The sequence below is a fragment of the Sorghum bicolor genome, chromosome 7 (genome assembly GCF_000003195.3).
Source record: "Sorghum bicolor cultivar BTx623 chromosome 7, Sorghum_bicolor_NCBIv3, whole genome shotgun sequence".
Taxonomy (NCBI): domain Eukaryota; kingdom Viridiplantae; phylum Streptophyta; class Magnoliopsida; order Poales; family Poaceae; genus Sorghum; species Sorghum bicolor.
The window spans coordinates 63,720,956-63,745,055 of NC_012876.2; the positions used below are offsets into that span (position 1 = coordinate 63,720,956).

The following is a 24,100-nucleotide window of genomic DNA, read 5'->3' on the forward strand; positions in this document are numbered from 1 at the left end:
TCGTCTAAATTTAATACTCCATACATGTGACGCAAGATTCGATGTGACGGGAATCTTAAAATTTTTTAGAAACTAAACAAGACCTTACTAGAGCCAAACAGGCCCATAAAGGCCAATAGGCAGAGGGGGATCTCAAAGTAAATAACACAAGTGCTGGGGTCAAATGAGGTAGACCGCCGCATCCGTGATCCATCTACTCCTCTTCCCTTCTTATCTGCTACAGCAATAAATCTCCCGAGGCAATTTTGGCGTGCTTTACTTACCTGCTTCCTATTTTTCCTTTTCCGCGACAAAATCCTTTTTGTTAATTGCGAAAACGAAAGAGCCCGTGTGAACTGTATGGGTGAGGAAAAGAGGAAAAAAGAGAGATAAATTGGAGGCCATTAGCAAGAAACCATGAGTTCTAGGTTAGCTGAAATCTCCCTTATCTTAATCTGTTCATCTCCTTGCGTGAGTCTGTGGTGCTAGTGTGATGCCTTCTCCTAGCTCATGAGCTTCCGGTCTGGAACTTGCTTATACTTTTGAACTCATACTTTTTTTCTTCATTCTCCAACTGCTGGGTCAGAAATTCTGGTGATTTGTTGGGTACCCCCCCTGCAAAATCCGGGCAAAAGTGGGGATCTACAGCTTCTGTGCTTTGTTGGCTTTAAACCTACCTTTTTTCTTGGACCTTTTACCATTTCCTTTGCCATTTTTTTTTAATCTCCCATTTCCGCCAGTAATTTACTTTTCTTTTCATTTCTACTTATTTCCGTCTTCCATTTCTTCGAGAAATTTGCCTGTGCCGTAAAACTTTGTGTTTGTCGCGTGAAAGATCTCGTACTTGAGCGGTGAGGGGTTTTATGGGTTTTTTGCAGGTTCGCAATCCCTAGTCCTGACCTCACTTGAGCGCTCGTGAGCTCTCTCCAGTGGCTAAAGATTGCAGATTTGAGTTCTAGTCCAAGAAAAGGGTGGTGGTCCGCCATGGAGGTGAGGTCCGAGCAAGGGCTGATGGCAGGGAGGGATCTATTCGGCATGCCGAAGAGCCCGCCGGCGCCGGTGCCTGGGCCGCCGGCGTCCGCGGCCATGCAGAGCGTGCGCATGGCGTACACTGCGGACGGCACCGCTGTGTACGCTCCGGTGAGCTCCTCGGCCGCGACGCCGTCTTACCAGCCGCAGGGCCCAGCCCACGGCACTAGCATGTCTGCGGCGACGGTCGTTGGTGGCAATGGCGCGTCAGCTGTGCCTGGCATGGGGGAGCCGGTGGCCAAGAAGAAGCGCGGGCGACCAAGAAAGTACGGGCCCGACGGGTCCATGGCGCTGGCATTGGTGCCTGCGTCGGCGGCTACGGGATCACCGGCTACAGGGTCACCAGCGACAGGGCAGGGTTCTTCCGGGCCGTTCTCACCGGCTGGGTTAAATCCGGCGAGCTCTCTGCTAGTGGTGTCGCCAGATGGATTTAAGAAGCGGGGCCGGCCTAAGGGTTCTACCAACAAGCCGCGCGTGGATGCTGCTGGTAAAATTTCTACTCCTATCATTTACACTGATTTTAAGGTTTTGGTATGGTTTCTAGACTCAGAATTAGTAGGAACTGGAGAAGTACTTGTGGATAGTTTCAGCATGATATATCAGGATAAAGTTATTATTGAGATTGAACTGGCTCAAGTGCCGCCGTCCTTTTAGAATTTGAATCTGTTTCATGGTGAGCTGAAGGATGTACTGGTTAGACTACCCTTCTAGCTTTAATTAGTTAACTGTGCAAAACTATAAATTGTAGATGGACTTATTTGTCCTCAGTTATTTCAGTGTACAATTTATCACATGTTCGTTTTGAGAGTGCTGACATGTGGGTTATTTCTCTGCTGAATTACGAAACATGCTGCTAATTGTTCCAAGTCCTGCAAAGCTGATGTACATTGACTCATTTTTCTGTTGATGATTTTTAGCATAACTAGCCCTAACATGAAATCATCTTGCAGGGTCATCAGGAGCTGGATTTACACCTCATGTTATTACAGTTCAAGCTGGGGAGGTATAACACGCTATCTTGCATTTGAACATGTTGGTTGTTGTTTTATTGTCAGAATATGTTCTTGCTTTTATTCTTCCTGGATTCTTTGCACGTGTTTACATTCTTTTGGACTTTCTCTTTTTGCTCTACTTTTCTATATATAATGTTCCCACTATGCAACCTCTTTTACAAAAACAAAAAAGGTATGGTTTGTCATTCCGTCAATAAGTTGAATTGCCAAATTGTTCATTCAGACATTTAATTTGAAGCATTATGCAATTCCAACTGAGCATAACACATTATGCTTAGATGTCTTCCATCATGTGGTGCTGATGGGAGCATAAAGTAAATTCTTGACATTTTGTACTGTGGTAACTGATTATTCTTCTCTTGATTGTTTGGCACATTTCAAGTTTTGCCCTCCCAGTTTTGGCTTGTGCATATGATTGCCACTTCATAGCATTACTGTTTAACCTTCATGTTTGTATCTTTCATTATATGATGTTTGATGTCAAATAATTTCAGTTGCTGTAGCTTTGCTAATTAGTGGTACTTGCATAGCATTTCTTTTTATTTCAGTGTTAAGGTGTTGAGTTCTGGATCTGTGACTGTTAATGAAAGCAATTTTTAGGGTTCAGTCTTATTTATTAGTAGTGTTTTCTGAAATATAACAAAACACACTCTTTTCAGGATGTGTCATCAAAGATTATGTCATTTTCTCAGCATGGAACGCGTGCAATTTGTGTTCTTTCAGCAAATGGTGCCATATCAAATGTGACGCTTCGTCAGACTGCTACATCAGGTGGAACTGTAACATACGAGGTTTGTGCCTATGGCCAGTGGAAGCTAATAAACACACTTATCTGTGAAATAGAAAGTCTCAAGCTTTTAATTGTAAAGGTTCTAGATATTATGATTTAATCATGAGAGGTGGAAACTTCTGGTCTAGTTGCAGACGCAATCACTGTACAATGTAGATATCTGTATTACAAATGATTATAATTTCATTTTTTCCCTGTAGGGTCGATTTGAGATACTATCACTGTCAGGCTCATTCCTCCTGGTGGAGAATGGTGGTCAGCGTAGTCGAACTGGAGGACTCAGTGTGTCCCTGGCTGGTCCTGATGGTCGTCTGTTGGGTGGTGGAGTTGCGGGACTTCTCATAGCAGCTTCACCAGTTCAGGTATTATGTTTCTCCACTGCAATTTCCCTGCATTCCCTCGTTTTCTAAATGTAGTGCTCCAAAATGGGTTTCATATCATTAAAGTTTGAAATCACTGTGTAATCTCTACTGCCTTAATTTATTGGTCCGTTGTACATGTGTACTCAAGAAAATGATGCTGATTATCTGCATATATTCTCTGCAGATAGTACTGGGAAGCTTCAATTCTGGAGGCAAAAAAGAGTCAAAAAAGCATGCTCCTTCAGAACCCACATCAGTGCCACTGAAGGTCGCTCCGACCACCGGGATGGGACCCAACAGCCCTCCTTCAAGAGGTACATTGAGCGAGTTATCTGGTGGCACTGGAAGCCCACCACCACTGCATCAAGGCATGGCTGCTAGCAATAATAACCAACCGCCGTTCCTGTCTAGCATGCCTTGGAAATGAGTTTGCATCCTCTTGACCAATTCCAGGCATATACCATTATGAGCGAACTGCCTCCCGGTCAGGAATGCAGGATGTAGCAATTTGCGGTTCAGTAGCGCTCGTTCTCTGAGTAGCTCTTATGTAGTATAAATCAGAAGCTTGGGTAGGAAGAGAATTGCATCTGGTAAATTTGTAGCTCCTATTGTAGGTTTCACCCTGAATTCCTGTGCTAGGTGTATTGAGCTGTAACCATGTGATCCTTTGAGCGTTATCAAATGTTATTTAGTTAAATGTTCTACCAAGGCATGTGGATTTGAATCAGAAGTTTCTTATATGAATTTGTTGTTTGCGCCTGACCATTTTTTGCTCTCGAGAACGTGTGGAGCCAAAGGCTTTGTGCAAATATTTTTGGTTCTCACTGAAAATTTGAGCCTTTTGCCTTGAATACATTTGGCTTCCTTGATGGTATGCCGAGCCCTTATGGTTCTGTTCTGTGTCAAACTATGCCCACTTCGGTGGCTAGCCTTGTTTTTTTCATTTTAAAACAAAAGAAGTGATCTGTTTTTTACATAGTTCATGACTAGTGCGTCATCAAACACACAATGTTGGTAATTGAACAAGAGAATCAGATCATCTAGCAAAACAAAACATACATGAAACATTCAACAGGGCAAGTGGCAGATGCTAGAAAAACATTATCTAAGCACAAATTGAGGATAGGTCACAGCCAATGTTTGCGACTGAGTTAAGCGTAGACTTCAGTACCAATGTATGGTCGATGCTCAAAAAGTCCACGATGTGCTATTATGATATTCCAACATGTTCATGTTTCCAACGTAAAACTGATTGTACACCTCAGCTATTTCTCTGTCAAAGCTAACTATTGTGATTATGTGAAGTAGCACCCACATTTGACAGCATCGTCTCAGCAGATCTCAGCAATCAGCATATATGGAATGTTCTATTTTTTCATGAAAACCCTATTGACAACATCCAACGGCAGTGCATAGGCAGGATCCAAAGGCTTCACCCCAGGGTACTCCATTAATGAAAGTCCTGCTTGCAAGAGAGGTTAACTGATTCAGCAAAGTGTTCATAATTCTAATCCATTTTCGTGTCACACAAAGATTCTTATGATAAAAGTACCACAGTATGGGAAGGAAAGCAGCACCTGCAATTCCAAAGTATGTGTGATAGATATCGACTGCATTGTCTGGCCTATCTGAAATGCCACCACTCTCTTTGTCCTTCCGATCAACATGAATGAGAAGAGTTGGAATTGGAACCAATATTTATAAGTCAAGGGACATACGGTTACCCAAATGGCAGTAGAGGGACTAATAAACAGTTACCTGACAGTTTAGTATGAATTTTGTTAGCTTTTCCTTGTCAATCCAATGCACTCTATCAATCATTACTAAGCTTGATAACACCCACCATGAGTAGCAAACCTTGAGAATTTGTAACGGTTCAATCAAATCCATAGTGGCAACATGTATTGAAGGCAAAGCATACATGACTAATAACAAAGTAAACCTCACATCTGCTAATTTCTCAGGCCGCCCATTAAGTCCTCCATCTTTACACTGACGCTCACAGAGCCACCATCCGAGGAGATCTCTATCAATGTGATGCAGGGACCCAGTGATTGCAAGTGCGCCGACACAACAAAATACTGCATGCACATGTATATGGTGTTCAGGTTACCTGAACCACTGTTAAAGCAATAGCTTGCAGAAAATACCTGAGTCTGGAACTAATCACATCCAGCAAAGCTAATCTCAAGCTACTAGGCAGCTAGTCTTATGGTGACACTAGAATAGGTCAAATCTAAATGTCATCAATAATCAAAGGAAGTTGTGGTGCTACAAGTCTACAATAGTATAAGTCAGATTACATGTAAAATAATGTAGTAATATTCCTGTGAAAAATAGTCTACTGCATTCCATGATCAGTTTGCCCATTCTTACTCTCTGATAAAGCATCCTCTAGAAACAATCGATTAAATTCCAGTTGCACTCAGAAAAGCAGATTTTCAGGTGAAGTCAAGGTAAGACATACTTTGTCCAGCATGAGACTCCCCTCCTGGCATAGCACCAAATCCACCATCCAAGTTCTTACAGCTAACAACGAAGTCTACAGCTTTTTGCACATCTATTTTATGCAGACGGTGCAGTAATGATAAGGTACATAGGGCAATATACGAGAACCTACATATACAGAAAAAAAGAGCAACAAGTTCAAAACTTTGAATTACTAGCTCACATGGATTGTTATGCTAGGAGCTCGAAAGTGGCAACACATAAAAGGTTTTTTACCTAGTGTCAACTTCACCCCAAGTATCGCCAGAAAATGATCCATCCTTGTTTTGCAGTCCCGCAACATCTGACATGATTTAGATAAGGAAGAGGAACTAGAATTCAAGTTCAGTGAGCTTAATAATAAAACCAAGGTTGCAGAATTGGCTTTGCTCACTGGGACATTGGTAATCTCAAGCTTAAATACACCAACAGCATGAACCCAATTCAAAATCTGGGAAAAAGGATACAATCAGCAACCTTGTCGACGTCAAGGACATCGAGCCGGTCGAAGAGGCAGAGGACCTGCACGGCGCTAAGCGTGTAGAGGACATGCGGGTCGTGCCCAACGTTCCCTCCAAATCCGCCTGCGCAGACCACACATACGAATCGACAACCTAATTCTCCACAGTCCAATTGACCGGGGGAGAAAAAAAAAACAGAGCGAGGGTTGGGCGAGGGGCGAGCTACCAGATTCGGGGTGGTAGCAGGACATGATCCAGTCGACGACCTCGGCGGCGTCGACGGCGTGGAGCTTGTGGAGGAGGTCGAGCGTGGTGAGGCCCCAGTAGGCGCCGTTGAGGCGGATGTGCTCCATCACCAGCGACTCGAACGAGTCCTTCTTCTGCGCCGACGACAAGAGCGGGCGTTGGGAAGCGGGGGGGGGGGGGAGGATTCGAGGGGGATGCGGGGCGGGAAGGGCGGCGTGGCCGCGCTCGTTACCTTCTCCACGGTGACGATGTAGCGGACGTGCTGGTCCGCGGCGAGCTCCGCCTCGTCCGCCATGGCCGCCTTCTGCTCCGCCTTCCTGAGTCGAGTCCTTCCACCGAGACTGGGAGGCAGTTTGGGGAGGAGGCGCATGGGAACTGCAACTGCCGGAGCGCAGGCAGTGGGTTAGCTGGGCCAAGGCCCAAGGCCCAGGTGCCGATGTGGGACTCGCCAAGGCCCAAGGTGGAGAGGTGGGACTCGTCAGATGCTGCAGATTGCTGGAAGTATTAAAAGCCCTTTTGCACTAAGAATTGGCTTCCGTCACTTTTACAGCTAGTATCTGCTAAGCTGTTTAGGTCATTGTCAAAGATGATTTAGTTAAAATTGTGCCTCTTGTGTTTTGGAACCTCACGGGTGTTTTTTTCCCACCAGGCACTAATTGTGGTGCTCACATCGGCAAGCACAGGTAACTTAACGCTGAGATACTCCCAAGTCAAATATGGTTCCAGACCGCATGGGCAAAGGGGCACTAGAAGCAAAGGTGTCTTTCCCAGTCTCAAGGTGGAAGAGAGGCATTACATTAAAAAAACATCATTGTGAGGCTAACCCTTAATACCAAGTTGTCTGGGATTAGGGTTTTATCTTGCAATAAAATTCAAGTGAAGACACCGTACTCGTTTTCTGCATGTGCTTTCCTTTATTAAGTTTTTTTAGCATCTCCTTATTAAGTTTGGTTTGTGCCTAGAGTAGGAGCCTTGAATTGCACCTTGTGTGCCAACGAGTGGAATATTAGGCATAAGTCGTCCATCTCTAGGTGACCAAATCTCGCACTCTAGATTGTAGATGCACCTCTTGCAATCGAATTCCCGAAGCAACAAATTATTCAATTTGAATAGTGGTTACTATTTTATTGTGTAGTGTAGGTATCCATGCATTGTTCTCTAATTCTTGCTCCACTGAACCCTAAGCTAAGATTATAATTTTGAAAAGATGGGACAATTTTTTTTTCGATTATGGATGGGACAAGTACAGAGAAACAGGACGGAGCCGGATTTGTCATGTCCTTTTTCATCCCAACAAATTAGGGAGCAATTGGACCATATTAACGGTCATTTTGTAAACTACAGAGCCCTTTTCAGCGTAATCTTTAAAAACTGAAACCGCGTCGCGGTCTTTGCAAAATAGCCCTCCACGTCATCTATCTCTTGATATCCGTCGGATCTCCCGATAGAGAGTCGAAAGCCGTCGGATTGGCTCGTGGCGACGTTTCTGTCTAGATCCTTCGAGAAAATTTCAATCGCAAATCTTTCCAACACAGTCCTTTTTCCAATTTGTTTCCAGTCCTCTTCCCCGTACCTCTGATGCCCCTGCTGGCCGCCGCCCTCCGAACGCACACCACCACCCAGTCCGCGGCAACGGCATCGCCCGCGCCGAGGAGGCCATCAGCTCCTCCTCTTCCTCGAGGGCCCCACCTACACACGGCGCTTTTCTCTTCCTCGACGCGGACACGACGGACAACGTCTCGGACCTGTCCCTCGGCCAGTTGGCCTCCGCCTCCACATCTCCGTTGGCGCCTCCTGCTTCCCCTACAGGCATCTGCGCCTTGCTCTCCTCGGCCCTCCATGTACCGTGCATCGCTAAGGAGCTCCCATCCCTACCGCCGCCGGTGCGAGTGCCGCCAGCGCAGACCACGCTGGGTCATTCCCAGGCCATCACCAAAGATGAAAGACCTCGCGTCCTCTCCTACCCACCAGGCCACCAGTGCCATCAGGCTTCAAATTTTACAACAGCACCAAGCTGATGGAGAATGACAATGTAAGGCTCCACACCTCAATTCATGTGTAATTAAGAATGCAATAGATACTCCGTATTATTAACACTGCTCATATAAGTATTGCTTCTAAAAATCAGTTCAATCTTATCCGCTGTATATATAAATGATAAAATCATAGTAGTGCTCAGTTTGTGCTAATTCTATAGGATATATGCTTGATTACAAATTTATAACATGATTGCAGGCAAAGCTACTGATCCGCTCAATTGGAGTTCCTCAACAAGGAAGGAAAGCAACTTGAGCTATCAGCATTGTCAAAGATTTTCCTCTGTACGCTTGTGCAACTGAAAAGGTAGGTCTGGATACAAGGTTGTTTCAGCAATAGATATGGCTTTTCATTTCTTTAGCAGTTGGAAAAATATAGGTCTGGGTACTTGCATATTGGTCATGATTTCCCAGTTTTAAAATTACTAATTTACTTAAGATTGACCTGTCCCATGATGATATGAAATAGTTGTGAGATACCTGTAAGCTTAACTTCAGAACGAATATTTGATTGTCCTATTTGGTCACATATGAGCAATTTGGTATACAATACAACTGCTTTCTTGCTTACAGACGACACAACCAATCTTTGAGATAATGCACAACTAACCCAAATTGCCCGATAGTAAGATACAAAATATAATGACAATTGGAAAAATGTGTCTGACAAAATTAGCTCTAATAGATAATTTTAGTTTTAGTTTTCTATTCATCATTTAAAGGATAAATTTTTGTATTAACACAAGTGAGCTGCATGTTGCAGCTATGAGATACCCGCCGGTTTAATTTGAAAACAGCAAACGTTGGATTATAGTGTAGATGAAGCAATATCATGGTGACATATAGGCATTTGAAACACAAACTTATATTTATCTGCCAGAGACAAACCTTACTTGTCAGTAGAATTACATTCTTTCTTATACATCCTAATCAAACTTATAGTTTGTAAAAGTTGTTATTTGAATTTACAATATGCATTTCTTCTATTTTTGCTTCATACATATTTTTTATTTTACCTTCAGGTCAAATAGCTTGACAAACAAGAGGTAATATAACTCCTTTGGTTCCTTCTGAAGACTTTATAGGGCAACAAGGAACTTAGAATGAAGTCGCTTCCATGTTAAGAAACAGATAGATCTGCTGACCAATTATCGACCACCAGGGATATTCTCATTTAAGTTTTGCAGTCTCTCCGTTTGGACTCTACCACTGAAAATAAAAAGGTTGCCAGGTGTTAATTTCACAGTTACATGTTCTTCTAAAACCTGTGTCCAGGTATTTGAATTCAGAGTTTTAAGAAAGAGCAGATTGCAATGAACATTTTAGCTCCTTATTAAATGGCAAACTGAGGCCACCCCATGTTGCTATCCCATTTGAGGAAGTTAGTAGCAATCCAACAATTTCTGGAAGCAGCGACTGCGATGCTCACTTTCTTTTACCATTCATATAGATTAATCAATTAATGCTAAACATAGATATACATCACATTTACCCATAACTGCATATTTTTCTGTTAATGTTTCTTCATTATGCAAACAATACACACCATGCTAAAGTATTTCTGGCAGTGTACCCAATAGGTTTCACTGCTAAAGTTATTACATATTAACTGACAAATGTACTAATGAATCTGTTAAGTAGTGCTTCCCCTCCCTGCCATCCTTTTGTTTCAAGTATCTGGCAGGGAGGGGAAGCACTACTTAACAGTCAAGAGATGGCAGGGAGGAGAAGCACTACTTAACAGAAGGTGAGCAGCCGAGAGATAGTGGACGGTTGGCATGTTTGATCGTTTCCTCTGCAGCAGAGTGGTCGACACTCAAGCAGTCCAAGGAAGTGGATGTTCAGTCGAAACCCAGAAAAATTTGGACACCACCTTTGGTGAATACCGTTAACATCAACTGCGATGGAGCCTTCTCTTCAAGCACGTGATCAGGTGGATGGGGGTTTGCTAAGAAGTAATTTCATTTCGTATAGTGTAGCTCATAGCCGGCATTCTTGTAATATGGCTGCTGATGGCCTTGCTCCCCTTTGGGCGAGTTTGAGTCTGGGTACTGATCCGACCTTCAAGGCGCTATGGCACCCTAAACAATCATTTCACAAATACCCCTACATATATAGATAGCATGACATAAGCTATTACAACAATTTATGATTGCTCCACAAATTCTCAATTTTTGTACCATTCAGCTTTAGTGTATTTTCAACTATGACAGAACTTTATATATGCATGTGTACCATATATCTTATGTACATAACATCCAGAATTATGACTATTCATATCTGGAGGGCCATTTGGCGCGGCAACGCCGCGCAATGTTCTAGTATTCTTTGATCGCGATCCGAAACAAGGCACTCGCCGGCGACCACCGCGGGCGGCGCCACCGAGCACCCCGCAATCTCCGATTGCCATGGCGCTCGGTCAACAGCTCAGGCACGTTGCTTTGACCGCGGGATCCCTTGAGGGCAGAAGGGAAAACAGGCCTGATGGGCTGGTTCTTTTGGGCCTTAACCGGTGTGCGCCGCCCCCAGCCCACCTGGACTGGACTCTAGCTGATCGTGGCCCCTGGCCCGGCAACAACGCTGCAATTGTGCAATGCAGAGTTTCTTGCCAAGATTCAAGCATGGTGGTTCTCATATCGAAACTGACCGACGAACCATGCATGCATCATGGCACCGGCCGGCTCAATTCTTGCCAAGATTCACAACGTTTTACACCTGCTTGGTTGCAGCCTCGACATATGTGTGGATGCTAGTATACTGCACTGCACACGCACAGCCACACATTACATCTGAGTAGCGTTAGTTTGCTGCCCCAAGAGAAAGAGAAATTAAAATGCCGTCTTTGTGTACATACACGCGGAACGTACGTACGTCTTGATGCACGTTCCCAACAAACCCAAGCAAGCCAAGCACGCAAAGAGAGAGAAAAAAAGAAGCTACTACTCTAGCTAGCTAGCTAGAAGGATCCAACTACAGCTAGTCCCCATCTGCTTTGTGCAGGTTCGTCGTCCTCCATCTGTACTGCAGACCACCGGCCTGGCGATCGAGATCTCGATATATATATATATATATATATATATATATATATATATATATATATATATATATATATGTGGAGGTACGGTGGTGGTGAGAGTGAGACTGGCGATCGATCGAGAGATGCGTATGATGGATCAGCAGAGATACGACTGGAATTGATGTTTCAGAAGAAGGCGTAGGAGTTGTTGAACATGAGGGTGGTGGTGGCGTAGGCGCTGAGCAGCTCGTTGTGCGGCGACCATGGCTCGGCGCGGAGCCCCACCCGGCGGAGCGCCTTGAGGATCTTGCTCCGGTTCACGCACCCCGTCACCACCACCTTCTGCAGGCTCGCCTCCACCTCCACCCGCTCGATCCCTGCATATATGAACAATGCCGGCCATGACCATGATCCACGTCAGGGTCAGGAAAATAAAAACAACGGCGCGAACGCCAGACAGGCCGGCTTTGGGTAAAGAAGAAGAGGGAGCTGAATTATTTAAAGGACGTTCAGAATTCAGATCTAGCAGCTGCATGGACATATGGACGACGACGGCAGCAGCAGCAGCTGCTGCTGCATGCATGTCGATCGTACTGGAAGTGATCTGCCAGCTGCCTGTATATGCCGGCCGGCCGGCCCCCCTGGTGCTGGCTGGGCGGGATGGACGGCGGAATGGGCTTTATTAGCTGAAGAAGGAGCTCATCAGGTACTACGTACCTTTCACTTTGGACAGGCATTTGCGTACCCGCTTCTCATGCAATGCCACCATCTCCACTTTCAGCTCCGTGCTCTGAGAACGCCAGCAATCAGGAAATGCACACAGGATTATTGTTATCACCATGCATGCCTTTCGTACATGCATGACATGTGCATGTGCTAGCTAGCTTGCATTGCTTGCTTGCGACTTTGCGAGTTAGTTCATCATGCAAAGGAAAAAAAAGCAACACTGCAGATTAAAGTGTGCTAGTATATATTTTCATGATTATTATCATACTGCTGGTTCACTGTTTCAGCAGAAGCTTTGCACCTTTTGCTACCTATAGTAGGAGTACGTCCAACACCTCTTGTTGCAATGCACTGCAGGTGGGTAAACATGATCATGCATGCGCGTACTATATGTTGCTGCATTATTTACAGTTTCTGATAGGATTAACTGTAATAACTGATGAACGACAGAAAGCTTAATGTTGAGACCAGAGGCAAAAACCAAAGAAAGAAAGAAAAGTGCCCATCAGAAACACTAATTGGAGTTCTTTACATGTTTCAGCATTAAGATCTGAACAAATTCCCCCCCCCCCCCCCCCCGGAGGTGTTCGTCAACAACGGAACCCATAAAACATCATGAATTAATCATCACAACAACTTTACACGAACAACCAACCTATGACATGTCAACACATATGCACATTGATATATCAGACCACCACATTTATATATCAGACCACCATGAATTCCAATGAGATAGAATGGAAACAATCCCCCATACCTCCATGGAAGAAACTGGCGGTTGTTCTGTCTGGTTGATGATGCTATACTATAGCTATGCCGTCGTCGGCCGGCTTTCGATCCAGGATCGATATGGGAGGAAGAAGAAGAAGGGAATAAGACGAGAGCAGGAGCAGTCTTCTTATAGAGGCAAGCAACAACCCTAACAAAAAGCGTAAAGATCGAGCAGGGGGCAGGATGTGATGAAGGGAAAAGGTTAAAGACGGTGCTCAAGAGAGATTCGTTCCTGCTGCTGTTGTTGCAATCTAAATAAGCTAAGCTATAAGACCTCTACGACCCTACCTAGTTATGTGCATGACACAGTGACCTCCTCTGCTTTCTCAAAGGCAACCCCTAGGTCTTCATGGAGAAGAGCGACCGGTGGTCTCACCCATCGAGGCCCTGGGTCTCACTCTTATTGCTCATCCTTCTGATCCGGCCACTAGTTTACTTGCCGAGCTCCATTCTCAATGGTCCATGGCTCATGCATGGCACGAAAGGAGAGGTTGATCTCCAGCCCAGCCTCTGATCGACTGCGGTCACCTTCTGCGAGGTGCCGCACATGTGTGTGTCAGCATCAAGACCATGGTTAAGAGTGATTTAGCCGTAGAGGATCCTCGTATGGCCTACGATCGATGACATGGACATGAACGGACGGACGCCATTGACGAGTCCAAGCAGCTCGCTTTTCGCGGTGTCGGGCAGAGGCTGGTGCAGACGTACAGTTTGGAATGTCTGGAGATCTGCAGGAGCTGAGTGATGACCTAGCTAGCTAGCTAAATGTGGTTACAGCTTACAAAAAGAGCAAAAGCGCAAAAGGTTAAAGCGAGCCACGACGATGAGGAGGGTGATGACTGAATGGGGAAGAAAAAGAGCTCGCTAGGGCGACGAGACAGCAATATGGACCGTGACGCAAGTTTGGTATTCTTGCGTGCCCCCCATGCTGGCTGCTGCTGCCTGTGCCTGTCTGTCTCCACACGGAAGCACACGCATGAACAGAGCACAGGGGGCAGATGAATCTTGCCTTCATTCCCTTCCAGAAAACACCATGACGCAACTTATTTTGTATGTATGCTGTTGCAGTCTAACTGCTAGTACCTGTTTAACTTCTTCTAGTTTGCTTTTCAGTTGACTCAATCACTCAAGAGTCATCAAGAAAAAAAAACATAATATATATATACAAACACTATATGTAACGTGGATACATATATATGAAAATGGTGTGCTACTACTGGCAAAAAGAAAAGAAAAGAAATGTGAGCTACTGGAGCTGGTGTATTGCATTGCATCACAGTTATCACACATTCACATTCGCATGCAAATGCAATGACACCAAGGTATAGTATATAACAACCAGATTAAGCAACTTGTCACTAGCAGCTACACGGTTCCATATATTCATATCACTAAATATAATAATCATCCTCTAGATTAAACCCAGCTATGTAGAGATACCTTTCCAAAACTTTATGCTCTGCCGACAAAACTCACTCAACATTGCATACACGCAACTCTCAGACAGATTATACACTTGTTGGAGAGACAGAAAGAAAGGAACAGCCTGCTGACAGGCCAACTAATTAATATAACGCCTATGGCGATGCATTCCTCGCCGCTAATTCAGCTGTAATTCTGCAAATTCTCTTGACCATGAAGGCTGCACTGCTAATCTCAATAGCTGGGGAAGAGATCCTTGAGCTGGACGGCGAAGAAGTCGGGGCCATTGGCGCTGCGACGGCAACCCTCCTCGTGGCAGTTGCCGTCCACCTTGCGGAGGCAGCCGAGGTCGCTGCAGCTGATCCCCGGGATGACGTGGACGCCGAAGTCGTCCCCGGTGGCGGCGTGGTGGCTGCACGTCTCCACGGTGAGGTCGTCCAGGGTGCCCTCCCGGTACACGATGAGCCCGTCCTCTTCCGGGCTGCAGTTCCGCATCGGCCGGAACACCTTGTCGAACGCCCGGTCGTGCGGGCTCGTCACCGGCATCAACCTGACCACGGAAACAAGACGACGACGAGGATTAGTACGTGCCACGTAAGCAACAATGGTGAAACGAAAATAAATAAATCAATTGTCCTCGCAGGAAAAAAAAAAGAGAGAGGACGAAGACCATGCATGCCGAACGCGAACAGGGCTCTGATCTCAGGCCCAACTGCAAAGTGTCAGCCTGCGTAACTTTCATTGCCATGATTGGACTGGGCTATCTTTCTAAAGGGCTGGGCTGATCGGGCCTGAAAAAAAAGCCCAACGCGAGGATGCCAGGTGTCTCTAAAGTGTAAACGAGAAATCTTGCCTATAAAAATTATTTTTTTCCAAAAAAAAAGATTTGCCAATAAAACACTCGTAATTCGTTTCCACACACACAAAAAATCGACCTCTTTTTGGACGATTTCACCAACTGTATTTTTGGACGATTTCACCAACTGTAAAATACTCGAAAACTCAGAATCCGGTAGCCTGTTTCTTCTTGTACATTGCATAGTCGCATCGCATGGCTGCATCGCTGAGAACTGGTAAAACAGGGCAGTACGTACGTACAACGAACAACGGACCAATTCCAATTTCCATCGCAGATGAAAGGTGAAAAAAAAACACGACAGCGACATTTTCAGTGCTCATGCAAATCCCATCCATCCTCGATGATACCAAAGGGCTGGGTGAGCTGAGAGCTAGCCGTGAGACACCGGACTCGATCTCCGTCGTTGGCGGCTAGAATAAGAACGAACAAGCAGCAAGTTTGATGTGACAAACCAAACTTTACTATTTACCGCGATCAGATCATGCATCTTAATCACATCACGCTAATGGACTGAACGACCTTCACCTTTCATGTCAAAAATAAATAACAATTACTACTTGCTTAAAAACCCTCCTCCTGCCATGTTGAGTTGATCCAGTCATCAGTTTCGCAAACGCAAAAGCGTGAGCACCAAACCTAACTCGATTAGCGTGATAGTGTCCCACCTAATATCCTTTCAAATGCCAATCAACTCTAAAAAAACAAGCAATTTCCTCCCCTTTTAGGTTGCTCGAGGATTCCCCGCGGGATTTCCTAGCGGGCGCTATCAGTAAAATTCGTCTGCGATTGAGAAGAAATCGTATCTCTAGAGACCGTGGAGCACGACGACGAAAGGATGGCCCGGCGGCGGCGGCGGCGGCACGCCGGCGATGTGTGTGTGTGTGTGTGCACTGTGCAGTGCAAGCGAGAGGCGTACGTGCAACAAAAGCTAGGCGCCGAGCGGTCGTAACAAAGCGGAGGAGGCTACGCGTGTTCCTATCCGGACAGCGAGTAGGCAACAAAGCACGGGAGCAGAGGCGGCGGCGGCGGCGAGAAAAGTCAAACGCAGCCAGGGTGAGGGGTGGTGGGTGGGGCCGGGGAGGCAGCGAGACGTGGCGACGCACGCACCTGACGTGGAAGAGGTTGGAGACGCGGTGGGCGCCGAGGTAGGCCTCGACGGCGCCGAGGAAGGCCTGGTACGTCTTGAGGTGGAGGCCGTCGACGCGCGGGTAAGGGAGGCGCGGGCGCGGGCCCAGCCACCGCCGCGGGACCACCGCCGCCGGGCTCGCATTGCCGCCGCCCAGGAACGCGTACTCTCGCCACGCCACCCCGGGCCGCTCGTCCTGCTGCTTGGCGGGAGCGGGCGCCGGCGGTACCGCCACGAAGCCCGCCGCGCACAGGATGGGCTCCAGCTCGTCGTGGGTCAGGATGGGCCGGAACGTGGCCGTGTGCCACAGCGACAGCTTCTTCGCCACCTCCTCGATGGACACCCGCCGCTCCCGGCCCTTGCCGGCCGGCTGCGCCTGCGCCATGGCCGCCACCCGCCGCGCGTGCGGGGGGGTTTTTCTCGGGGTTTATGGTGGTCCTGGTGGGTGGGTGGGTGGGTGGATGAAGGAGACGGGGACAGGGCGACGACTCCTCTCGCGTTTGTTTATGCGCGGCGCAGAGATTGTCTTCTCAACGAATCAAATCAACGGCGAGAGAGAGAGAGAGAGAGAATCACAAGGTTTAAAAGGGGAGGAGGAGGCCACCGCACAGGGGGGGCGCCGGGCGGTGAGGTGGAGAAGATGGAGATGGAAACGGGGACGGAGACGGAGCCGGGGGCCTTGGGATTCTCTCTGCGGCGCAATTTCTTTTTTTTTTCTTCATCATCAAGCAGTCGGGGTCGGGGCCGGCAGAAACGCTTGCCGTACCAGGACGCCGTGGAGAAACGCCCCGCGTGGCCGCTCAGGCGTGTCTCTGACAGGTAGGGCCGGGCTCACGCGCGCTGTGATGAATCATGAATGCGTGTGATCTGTGGAGATTTTTGCCCCCCCCCCCCCCCACTCGTACGTGATCTGTAACAGGGGGATGAACTGTGTGCCCTCGCTTGAGTTGTCTTGATTCTTGATGAATTGAATCATAGGGGGGTTTTAGTTTGAGGATTCCGAGCATGATGGACTCTATATGTGTTATCGTGTTTGTCGATGGACGATAAGTGTTATCATATCAGTGATGTTTACCGTTATGGTGTCATCGGTACAGAATACGTTACATCTTTTAAAATCTATTGTCGCTTACCTAACAAACATGTATAGAGCCTATTGGACCCTCCCTCCACGAGGAATTCTAGTCGGAACGACACAACTCTTACTCTATGCAGAGGGGGGGGGGGGGGGGGGGTTCTGTATGAAACGGCATTGGTGTCCAACTTAATTAGATTCTCAAGCAGCTCCTTTGTCGTTTTATTGAACACGTCATACCATGTCCTTTGTCGCTCATCATGAAACATGGGAGCTTGAGCTTAGTGAATCGTGAGAAGAGTTCATTATAGTGCTAGCAGCGAACTCGACTCTACGTGTTATCTTGTTTGTATATGTACGACAAATGTTACTATGTCGGTGTTCGCTGTTATAGCGCCATCTGTATAGAATGTATTATAACTTTACAATATGTTGTCGCTTATCAAATAAGCATACACAGCTGCTCTCGATCCCTCCGTCCGCAAGGGGGTCATTATCGGAACAACACAACTCTTATTCTCTCTAGAGGGGTTTCTGTTCGAAATGACACGTGCTTCCAACTTAATTAGATTTCTCATCAATGGCTGCTTTTATCGTTTATTAAACATTAAATACAGAGAAACACCATATAGCATGTGCCTTAATAATGTACCATGGTCTTTGCAATTCGGCGTGAAATGCGAAAGCTCGAGCTTACAGAATGCTGAGAAGAGTCAATACAGTTTTAGTGGTAAATCATATTCTTTTTGCATGAAAGGTTACACACATAATGTTGGGTGTTTGGATCTATAGACAGTCTTATTTACTTGTCGTTACACATTTCATACTTTGAACTACTAAGATCCAACATGCCTTACTCGTAGCGGACAACTCTATCTACGTAAAGGTAGTTTGGAGATGCATGTCTCGAAATCTTTGCTTGACCCAGAAAACCTTGCCGCAGGTTGTCTCAAAACAAGCCTGTCCCAAAAACAGGCGGAGCCCACAAAGTCAGTGGGCGGTGCACACTAAAATATGGCACACAAACGTGTGCTTCCTAGCCACAGCCGTGTGTTCCGGGCGGCCCTTCTTCGGCGTGGGGATGGATGGAAATGGAACGCAGGCAGGCTGCAGGCACGACGCAGGGCACGCAAAGCCAACCAAACACATGCCGCTGAACCGGATCAGTTTGGCTTCAGTTTTGTTTATTACTGCGTGCTGCCCCTGCCCCTGCCCCTGCCCCTGCCCCTGCCCGGCAGCGCCAATGATCCCTCTTCCAGTCATGGCCTGCGCGCAGCACGCTCCACCGCTCTAGCGTGTCTGCGTGTGGTGTGCTCTGCGCTGCTGCTTCTGGCTGACGCTGACGCTCGTGCTCCCCATCCCCGGCCAACCACACGTCTCCGCGGCAGTTCTCATTCCTCCCCGATTTTTCGGGGCCCTCCACTCCACCTGAACCGACGACGCGCTGCCTGCCTGCTGCCTGCTGCGGCGGTCCCGTGCGTGCACCGTGTGGTGGTCTTGTGGATGTGGCCGGTGTCGTTGCGTGTTCCGGTGGTGCGCGCGGTGTTCCGTGTAGTGCAGGCCTGCAGGGAGAGAGAGAGAGAGAGAGAGAGCGCGCGCGAGAGCAGAGAGCAGAGAAACTGCCCACGGCGGACGACGGCACGAGGTGCCCGGGAGTCCCGGTGGCTACCGGAGGCGAAACGGCCAGTGCTGCTGTGAAGCGTGCACCTGCTGCTGGATTTGCATTCGCGTTCTGTAGCCTCGTGAGTCGTTTCGCCGCAGAATTGAGCCCCGCCGGTGGCTACCGGAGGCGAAACGACCAGCCCGATTGCCGTTCACGACGCCCATAGCCTTGTTCTCTCACTTGAACTTACTTTGGTAGTCCTTGAACTTGCTAACCTACTAGCGAGCTAGTCACCAATTTATCTTCTTTCTAAGGCCTTGTTTAGTTCCAAAATATTTTGCAAAATCGACACTGTAGCTTTTTCGTTTGTATTTGACAAATATTGTCCAATTATGGACTAACTAGGCTCAAAAGATTTGTCTCGTCAATTTCGACCAAACTGTGTAGTTAGTTTTTATTTTTATCTATATTTAACACTTCATGCTTATGTCTAAAGATTCGATGTGACGGGAAATCTGAAAAATTTTGCAAAAATTTTTGGGAACTAAACAAGGCCTAAGCTTGCAATATATTGATCCATGTACGTATGTTGCTAAGCCATCTTTGGCCATCTTTTATAAAAGCATATTTGATGACACCCCTATTGCAGTGTTAATTATTAGTTGCCATTGCCACTGTAAATATGATTACCATATAAGGCGAGTGCTCTTACCACATCATTATAAAGGAAGAGGTTGTAGTAGTGGAATACAAATCTGTTCGTCGTAGATTTCTACAGCAGCAGCTGTTGCAGCCATACACCCGCCGCTGCACCGATCAGTTAAAAAATCACGCACGAATCTCAATTTTCACAAAAACAAAAGAGAAAAGATGTTGGGCCACGTCACTTCACCATCACCCTGCATCCCCAGCCGTCGCCACTCGCTGCCAGTGACCCAGCCACCACAACCCCTCTCATCGCCATGGGAACCAAGAATCTTACACGGAACCGCCCCGCTTCCATGGCGACGGCGTCCACCACGCTGCTCCTCTCCCTCGCCCTCCTCGCCTTCGCCTGGGCGGCATCGCCGTCGCCGGATGCGGAGGCGATCTCCCGGTTCCAGGAGTACCTCCGCATCGACACGGCGCAGCCGGCGCCCGACTACGCCGCGGCCGTGGCCTTCCTCCGGAACCAGGCCTCCGAGGCCGGGCTCGAGGCGCGCACGCTCGAGCTCGTCGCCGGGAAGCCCCTGCTTCTGCTGCGGTGGCCCGGGCGGCGGCCGTCGCTCCCCTCCGTACTCCTCAACTCCCACACTGACGTCGTGCCGTCGGAGCCGAGCAAGTGGGACCACCCGCCCTTTTCCGCCGCCCTCGATGAGGCGTCCGGTCGCATCTATGCGCGAGGCTCCCAGGTGACATAACTTCCTTACCGACACTTTTACTTAAAGCCACAAATTTTGCTTGTTCAGTGTTGAACTGTATACATGTCCCATGCAGCATATACAATCATCAAGAGTACCAAAAGTCCATTTTTTAGCTACTAATCTACCAGTTGGCTTAGATTCCTTAATTGATAGTTGGCTTTGTATACATGTGCCCTGCATGAATTGATCTTTATAATTGAATTTGCTCATGCTGCTTGCTTTTGTGTCTGGAATTGCTTATAAATGATAACTGTAAATACCAAATTTTAGCTGTACTAACTAGAATGCTAGAGATGTTTAGTTTAATAATACCGCGTGTATCTTTATCTCCAGGACTCCAGTTCAGTTAACGCGTGAAGCTGAATACATTAGATTTTTACCATGAATTCACTTAGAATTAGAAGTTATCTTTCTTCATCCGAAAATTTATTATCTTAAGCTGTTTGTTAAAATCAACTGATTATTTTAGTGCCATATGCATGCTCCCTTAGAATATATATTTTTTCTCCCAATCACGCTTTTAATCAAAAGGTTGAAAGCTACAAAGCTGTAAAATCCACTAGGTTTATGTGTTTATCAAGTCTAATATTTCCTTGGACTTCCTGTGTCTAATGCAGGACATGAAGTGCGTGGGGATGCAGTACCTTGAAGCCATCCGCCGACTCCGTTCTTCAGGATTTATTCCAGATCGAACTATTCATGTAATATTTGTTCCTGATGAGGAGATTGGTGGGCATGATGGTGTTGAGCTGTTTGTTTCATCTAAGGAGTTCAAAGATATGAATGTGGGGTTAGTGCTTGACGAAGGGCTTCCATCTCCTGGGGAGGAGTATCGGGTGTTCTATGCAGAGCGTAGCCCCTGGTGGCTTACCATAAAAGCAAAGGGTGCACCAGGGCATGGTGCAAAGTTGTATGATGGCAGTGCAATGGAGAATTTAATGAAAAGCGTGGAGGCTATCAGGAGATTCAGAACATCGCAGTTTGATTTAGTGAAGTCTGGGCAGAAGGCTGAAGGGGATGTTGTGTCAGTGAATTTTGCATACCTGAAGGCTGGCACACCGACACCAACGGTTAGTAGATTTGTTTTCCTGTTATTATGTGTTAATTTGCTGTTTCAGTCTTCTAGTAATTGTACCTTGCTCTTAGTAGATCCATTGAACAAATAGTGGTACCTTAATAATTCAATCCATAGGGTTTGCTGATGTGATTTTGCGTCCCAGCTTTTCCTATCACATTAATTGGAAATGAGAGGATACATTTGTTTCTTATATGGTACTTAGAAGAATCGACCCACTAAAAATTTTGGGATTCTTATTGTGTGCTTAAGATCTGTTGTACACATAGATTTTGTTCATGTTTAAGAAACTTCCATGTACTGTGAGTTCAGTTTCAACCTATATACTCAATAATCTATAAATGAATTATATATCTGTTTTAAAAGGAGGACTTTATGCCTGGGTTATATACTCTTCTTGTCTTCTAGGAATGTTGTAATTCATCCACCATAACTTGTTTTGTTCCTCTTTCCTACCTAATTTTTCATGAGTAGCTTCATTCTCAGAATTCTTTTTTTAGATACACATTGGTATTTCAAATTACACTCATTTAGAATATGGTATACATTAGTGCCATTCTTAAAGCTCCTATTGTTTAGAAATGCACTTTTGAGATGACAATCATGCTTGATGTTTTACATGTACCTTTTGTTCTTGGGTCCATAAAACTGTTAGCTATTTACACATTTCCTTTTGCAGAAATTGGGAATAGTTCCTCATCAGGTTCACTCAAAGTGAACACATGTTATATATCAAACTAATCGGTTCATCTCTTCTCTCAGGGTTTTGTCATGAATCTCCAACCATCTGAAGCACAGGTAGGTCTTGACATCCGGATGCCTCCTGATGTTCATACTGAAGCACTGGAGAGGCGCCTTATTGAAGAATGGGCACCTTCCTCACGCAACATGACCTTCGAGGTATGATTTTGTTTTGTTTCAGTTTCTGATGCCATGTAGTTACTTTTGACTTCTTTTTGGAGACTTCGAGTTTGAGTTGTATTATACTACCTCTGTCCAAAATGTAAGGGACACTAGGATTTTAGTACAATTTAAGGGAGATAGAAAAAGTCGCATGTACCACTCATCAGTGCAGGTAGGCTTTGTTGGTCTGCAGGTGGGGAAAGAAGAATGTGGGGCAAATTACTGAAAGGAGTTTTAATTTACCCTCAATGCCTTATATTTAGGGACAATTTTCAAATGCTCGGATCCCTTATATTTCAGGATGGAGTGAGTAGTTGAGATACACAGATATGTAAATGTTACTGAATTAAGTCAACAACTTTTTAGAATGCTTGAAGATGAGTTTTGAAGCATCCTGCTGCTCTTTTTTCATATTACAGTTCCATCAAACCTTTGTATGCCAGGTTCCAGGATCCTTTTTCTTGTATTTTGTAGTATAAAAATCAGTTCATCTAGATAATCTGTTTTAGTTTTGGTTTTCTCTGACTTGCTGCATCAAAAACGATAAAACCGATCTGTTCTAGCTGTGTAAGGGGCCATTTGAGGATTTATTTCTTGATACCATGACCAAAATGAACTCCCGCTTCTATCATCCTTTGAAATTGATGTCCTATACTTCCCATTCAGTAAATGGAGTGGGCTAATCATTGAGATGCGTTGTGTCAGAATTTATGATTTTTTTAATATGTCCTTTAGTTAGACGTTTATCTTTTGAATTAGTTTGTTAACATATGAGATCTATGGACATTTAATTTGTGAACCCTAAAAAACTTTCTTGGTGAAAAATGATTCTAGTTTAATTCACATGAATTGCAGCAAGGATCAATTGCATTTTGCTGGCCGAAACAGATGTTTAACTTAGATTCTGCAAGTGGTATTGCATTCTCAGCAAAACCTGTGAAAATTCAGCAGAAAAAAGCCAATTATGTATCTTCCGGACAATTGTTTTGACAGTTTAAACAGAGGGGTTCTGTCCTGGACAACTTTGGGAAGCCAGCCTTCACACCTGCTGACAGCTCGAACCCATGGTGGCCAGTGCTTGGAGAAGCTGTTAAGAAAGCTGGCGGTAAACTCGGTAAACCGGAGGTATTTCCTGCCTCTACAGATGCTCGCTACTTCCGGAAGATTGGTTTACCAGCATTCGGTTTCTCTCCTATGGCAAACACACCAGTATTGCTCCACGATCACAACGAGGTCTGTGTCATTTTATCACTTTTTGAAAGATTAATGTCTGTTCTACATTTTCCCCTCCCATAAATGCTATCTGTACCTCTGCGCTTAACTCATAAGTTTCACGTGTTGCAGTTCCTAAGCAAAGACGAGTATATCAAAGGAATTGGGGTATACGAGTCGATCATCAGGGAGCTGGCCACTCACAACGATGAAGCCAGAGACGAAGAATCGAGGGCAGAGCTATGAGATGACCTTACCCTCGATGCAATTCTTGAAGCTCAAATGGAGCACTGAAATCATGTTTGGGCAAAGCTGCTGATTACGTGTCTGCTCCAACGGCAAAACTGAAACAGTGAACACGATTACATGAACCTTGTACATTTTCAGTAAAATTAAACACTCTGAATAATCCATACTGCAGCTGCGGTTTCGCCGTTGCATAAACCTAGCACTATGCACTGAACTTTTTCTGCTAATATCCTGTTCTGTTTTATGCTTGTGAT

At 46.0% G+C, this 24,100-nt stretch overlaps 5 protein-coding genes and 1 long non-coding RNA gene across 8 annotated transcripts; 3 read left to right on the forward strand and 3 right to left on the reverse strand.

Moving 5' to 3' along the window:
* LOC110436950 (AT-hook motif nuclear-localized protein 10) lies at positions 172-3,938 on the forward strand. Of its 2 annotated transcripts, none has more exons than XM_021464757.1 (6): positions 172-407; positions 858-1,495; positions 1,959-2,011; positions 2,681-2,812; positions 3,012-3,173; positions 3,358-3,938. In XM_021464757.1, exons 2-6 carry the CDS (start codon positions 964-966, stop codon positions 3,598-3,600), a joined length of 1,122 nt encoding a protein of 373 aa, XP_021320432.1. In that variant the 5' UTR covers positions 172-407; positions 858-963; the 3' UTR covers positions 3,601-3,938. The 2 variants fall into 2 exon arrangements, with proteins under 2 accessions (XP_021320432.1, XP_021320433.1); XM_021464758.1 differs by having other exon boundaries at positions 397-500.
* LOC8055164 (geranylgeranyl transferase type-2 subunit beta 1) lies at positions 4,262-6,759 on the reverse strand. Of its 2 annotated transcripts, XM_002445845.2 has the most exons (9): positions 6,600-6,758; positions 6,348-6,501; positions 6,128-6,244; positions 5,898-5,964; positions 5,641-5,789; positions 5,121-5,254; positions 4,932-5,030; positions 4,751-4,826; positions 4,262-4,635 (listed from the first exon to the last, which is right to left on the reverse strand). In XM_002445845.2, the coding sequence occupies exons 1-9, from the start codon at positions 6,735-6,737 to the stop codon at positions 4,541-4,543; spliced, it is 1,029 nt and encodes a 342-aa protein (XP_002445890.1). In that variant the 5' UTR covers positions 6,738-6,758; the 3' UTR covers positions 4,262-4,540. The 2 variants fall into 2 exon arrangements, with proteins under 2 accessions (XP_002445890.1, XP_021320434.1); XM_021464759.1 differs by having other exon boundaries at positions 4,932-5,254; positions 6,600-6,759.
* Positions 7,807-10,574, forward strand: LOC110436904. The gene is made up of 3 exons (XR_002454811.1): positions 7,807-8,399; positions 8,603-8,710; positions 9,426-10,574. It is a non-coding gene; the product is annotated as an uncharacterized LOC110436904 (long non-coding RNA).
* Positions 10,705-13,739, reverse strand: LOC8055165 (heavy metal-associated isoprenylated plant protein 44). Its single transcript, XM_002445846.2, has 3 exons — positions 12,906-13,739; positions 12,137-12,209; positions 10,705-11,796 (listed from the first exon to the last, which is right to left on the reverse strand). The coding sequence occupies exons 1-3, from the start codon at positions 12,909-12,911 to the stop codon at positions 11,606-11,608; spliced, it is 270 nt and encodes an 89-aa protein (XP_002445891.2). The 5' UTR covers positions 12,912-13,739; the 3' UTR covers positions 10,705-11,605.
* Positions 14,232-17,092, reverse strand: LOC8055166. The gene is made up of 2 exons (XM_002445847.2): positions 16,308-17,092; positions 14,232-14,891 (listed from the first exon to the last, which is right to left on the reverse strand). The coding sequence occupies exons 1-2, from the start codon at positions 16,709-16,711 to the stop codon at positions 14,576-14,578; spliced, it is 720 nt and encodes a 239-aa protein (XP_002445892.1). The 5' UTR covers positions 16,712-17,092; the 3' UTR covers positions 14,232-14,575.
* On the forward strand, positions 19,900-24,099 carry LOC8055167 (aminoacylase-1). The gene is made up of 5 exons (XM_002444714.2): positions 19,900-20,395; positions 21,025-21,477; positions 22,245-22,382; positions 23,379-23,618; positions 23,730-24,099. The coding sequence occupies exons 1-5, from the start codon at positions 19,967-19,969 to the stop codon at positions 23,841-23,843; spliced, it is 1,374 nt and encodes a 457-aa protein (XP_002444759.1). The 5' UTR covers positions 19,900-19,966; the 3' UTR covers positions 23,844-24,099.

Bases quoted from the DNA above. Each gene is read 5' to 3' on its own strand.
- LOC110436950 (XM_021464757.1), top strand. From the start codon at position 964: ATGGAGGTGAGGTCCGAGCAAGGGCTGATGGCAGGGAGGGATCTATTC. The intron at 2,012-2,680 runs GTATAACACGCT...CACTCTTTTCAG, and splicing joins TTACAGTTCAAGCTGGGGAG to GATGTGTCATCAAAGATTAT. The intron at 3,174-3,357 runs GTATTATGTTTC...TATTCTCTGCAG, and splicing joins TAGCAGCTTCACCAGTTCAG to ATAGTACTGGGAAGCTTCAA.
- LOC8055167 (XM_002444714.2), top strand. From the start codon at position 19,967: ATGGGAACCAAGAATCTTACACGGAACCGCCCCGCTTCCATGGCGACG. The intron at 20,396-21,024 runs GTGACATAACTT...TGTCTAATGCAG, and splicing joins TCTATGCGCGAGGCTCCCAG to GACATGAAGTGCGTGGGGAT. The intron at 23,619-23,729 runs GTCTGTGTCATT...CACGTGTTGCAG, and splicing joins TGCTCCACGATCACAACGAG to TTCCTAAGCAAAGACGAGTA.
- LOC8055166 (XM_002445847.2), bottom strand. From the start codon at position 16,711: ATGGCGCAGGCGCAGCCGGCCGGCAAGGGCCGGGAGCGGCGGGTGTCC. The intron at 14,892-16,307 runs GTGCGTGCGTCG...TTCCGTGGTCAG, and splicing joins TCCAACCTCTTCCACGTCAG to GTTGATGCCGGTGACGAGCC.
- LOC8055164 (XM_021464759.1), bottom strand. From the start codon at position 6,737: ATGCGCCTCCTCCCCAAACTGCCTCCCAGTCTCGGTGGAAGGACTCGA. The intron at 5,965-6,127 runs GTATCCTTTTTC...AAATCATGTCAG, and splicing joins CGTCGACAAGGTTGCTGATT to ATGTTGCGGGACTGCAAAAC. The intron at 4,827-4,931 runs GTAACTGTTTAT...GTTGATCGGAAG, and splicing joins AATTCATACTAAACTGTCAG to GACAAAGAGAGTGGTGGCAT.
- LOC8055165 (XM_002445846.2), bottom strand. The intron at 11,797-12,136 runs GTACGTAGTACC...TCATATATGCAG, and splicing joins ATGCCTGTCCAAAGTGAAAG to GGATCGAGCGGGTGGAGGTG.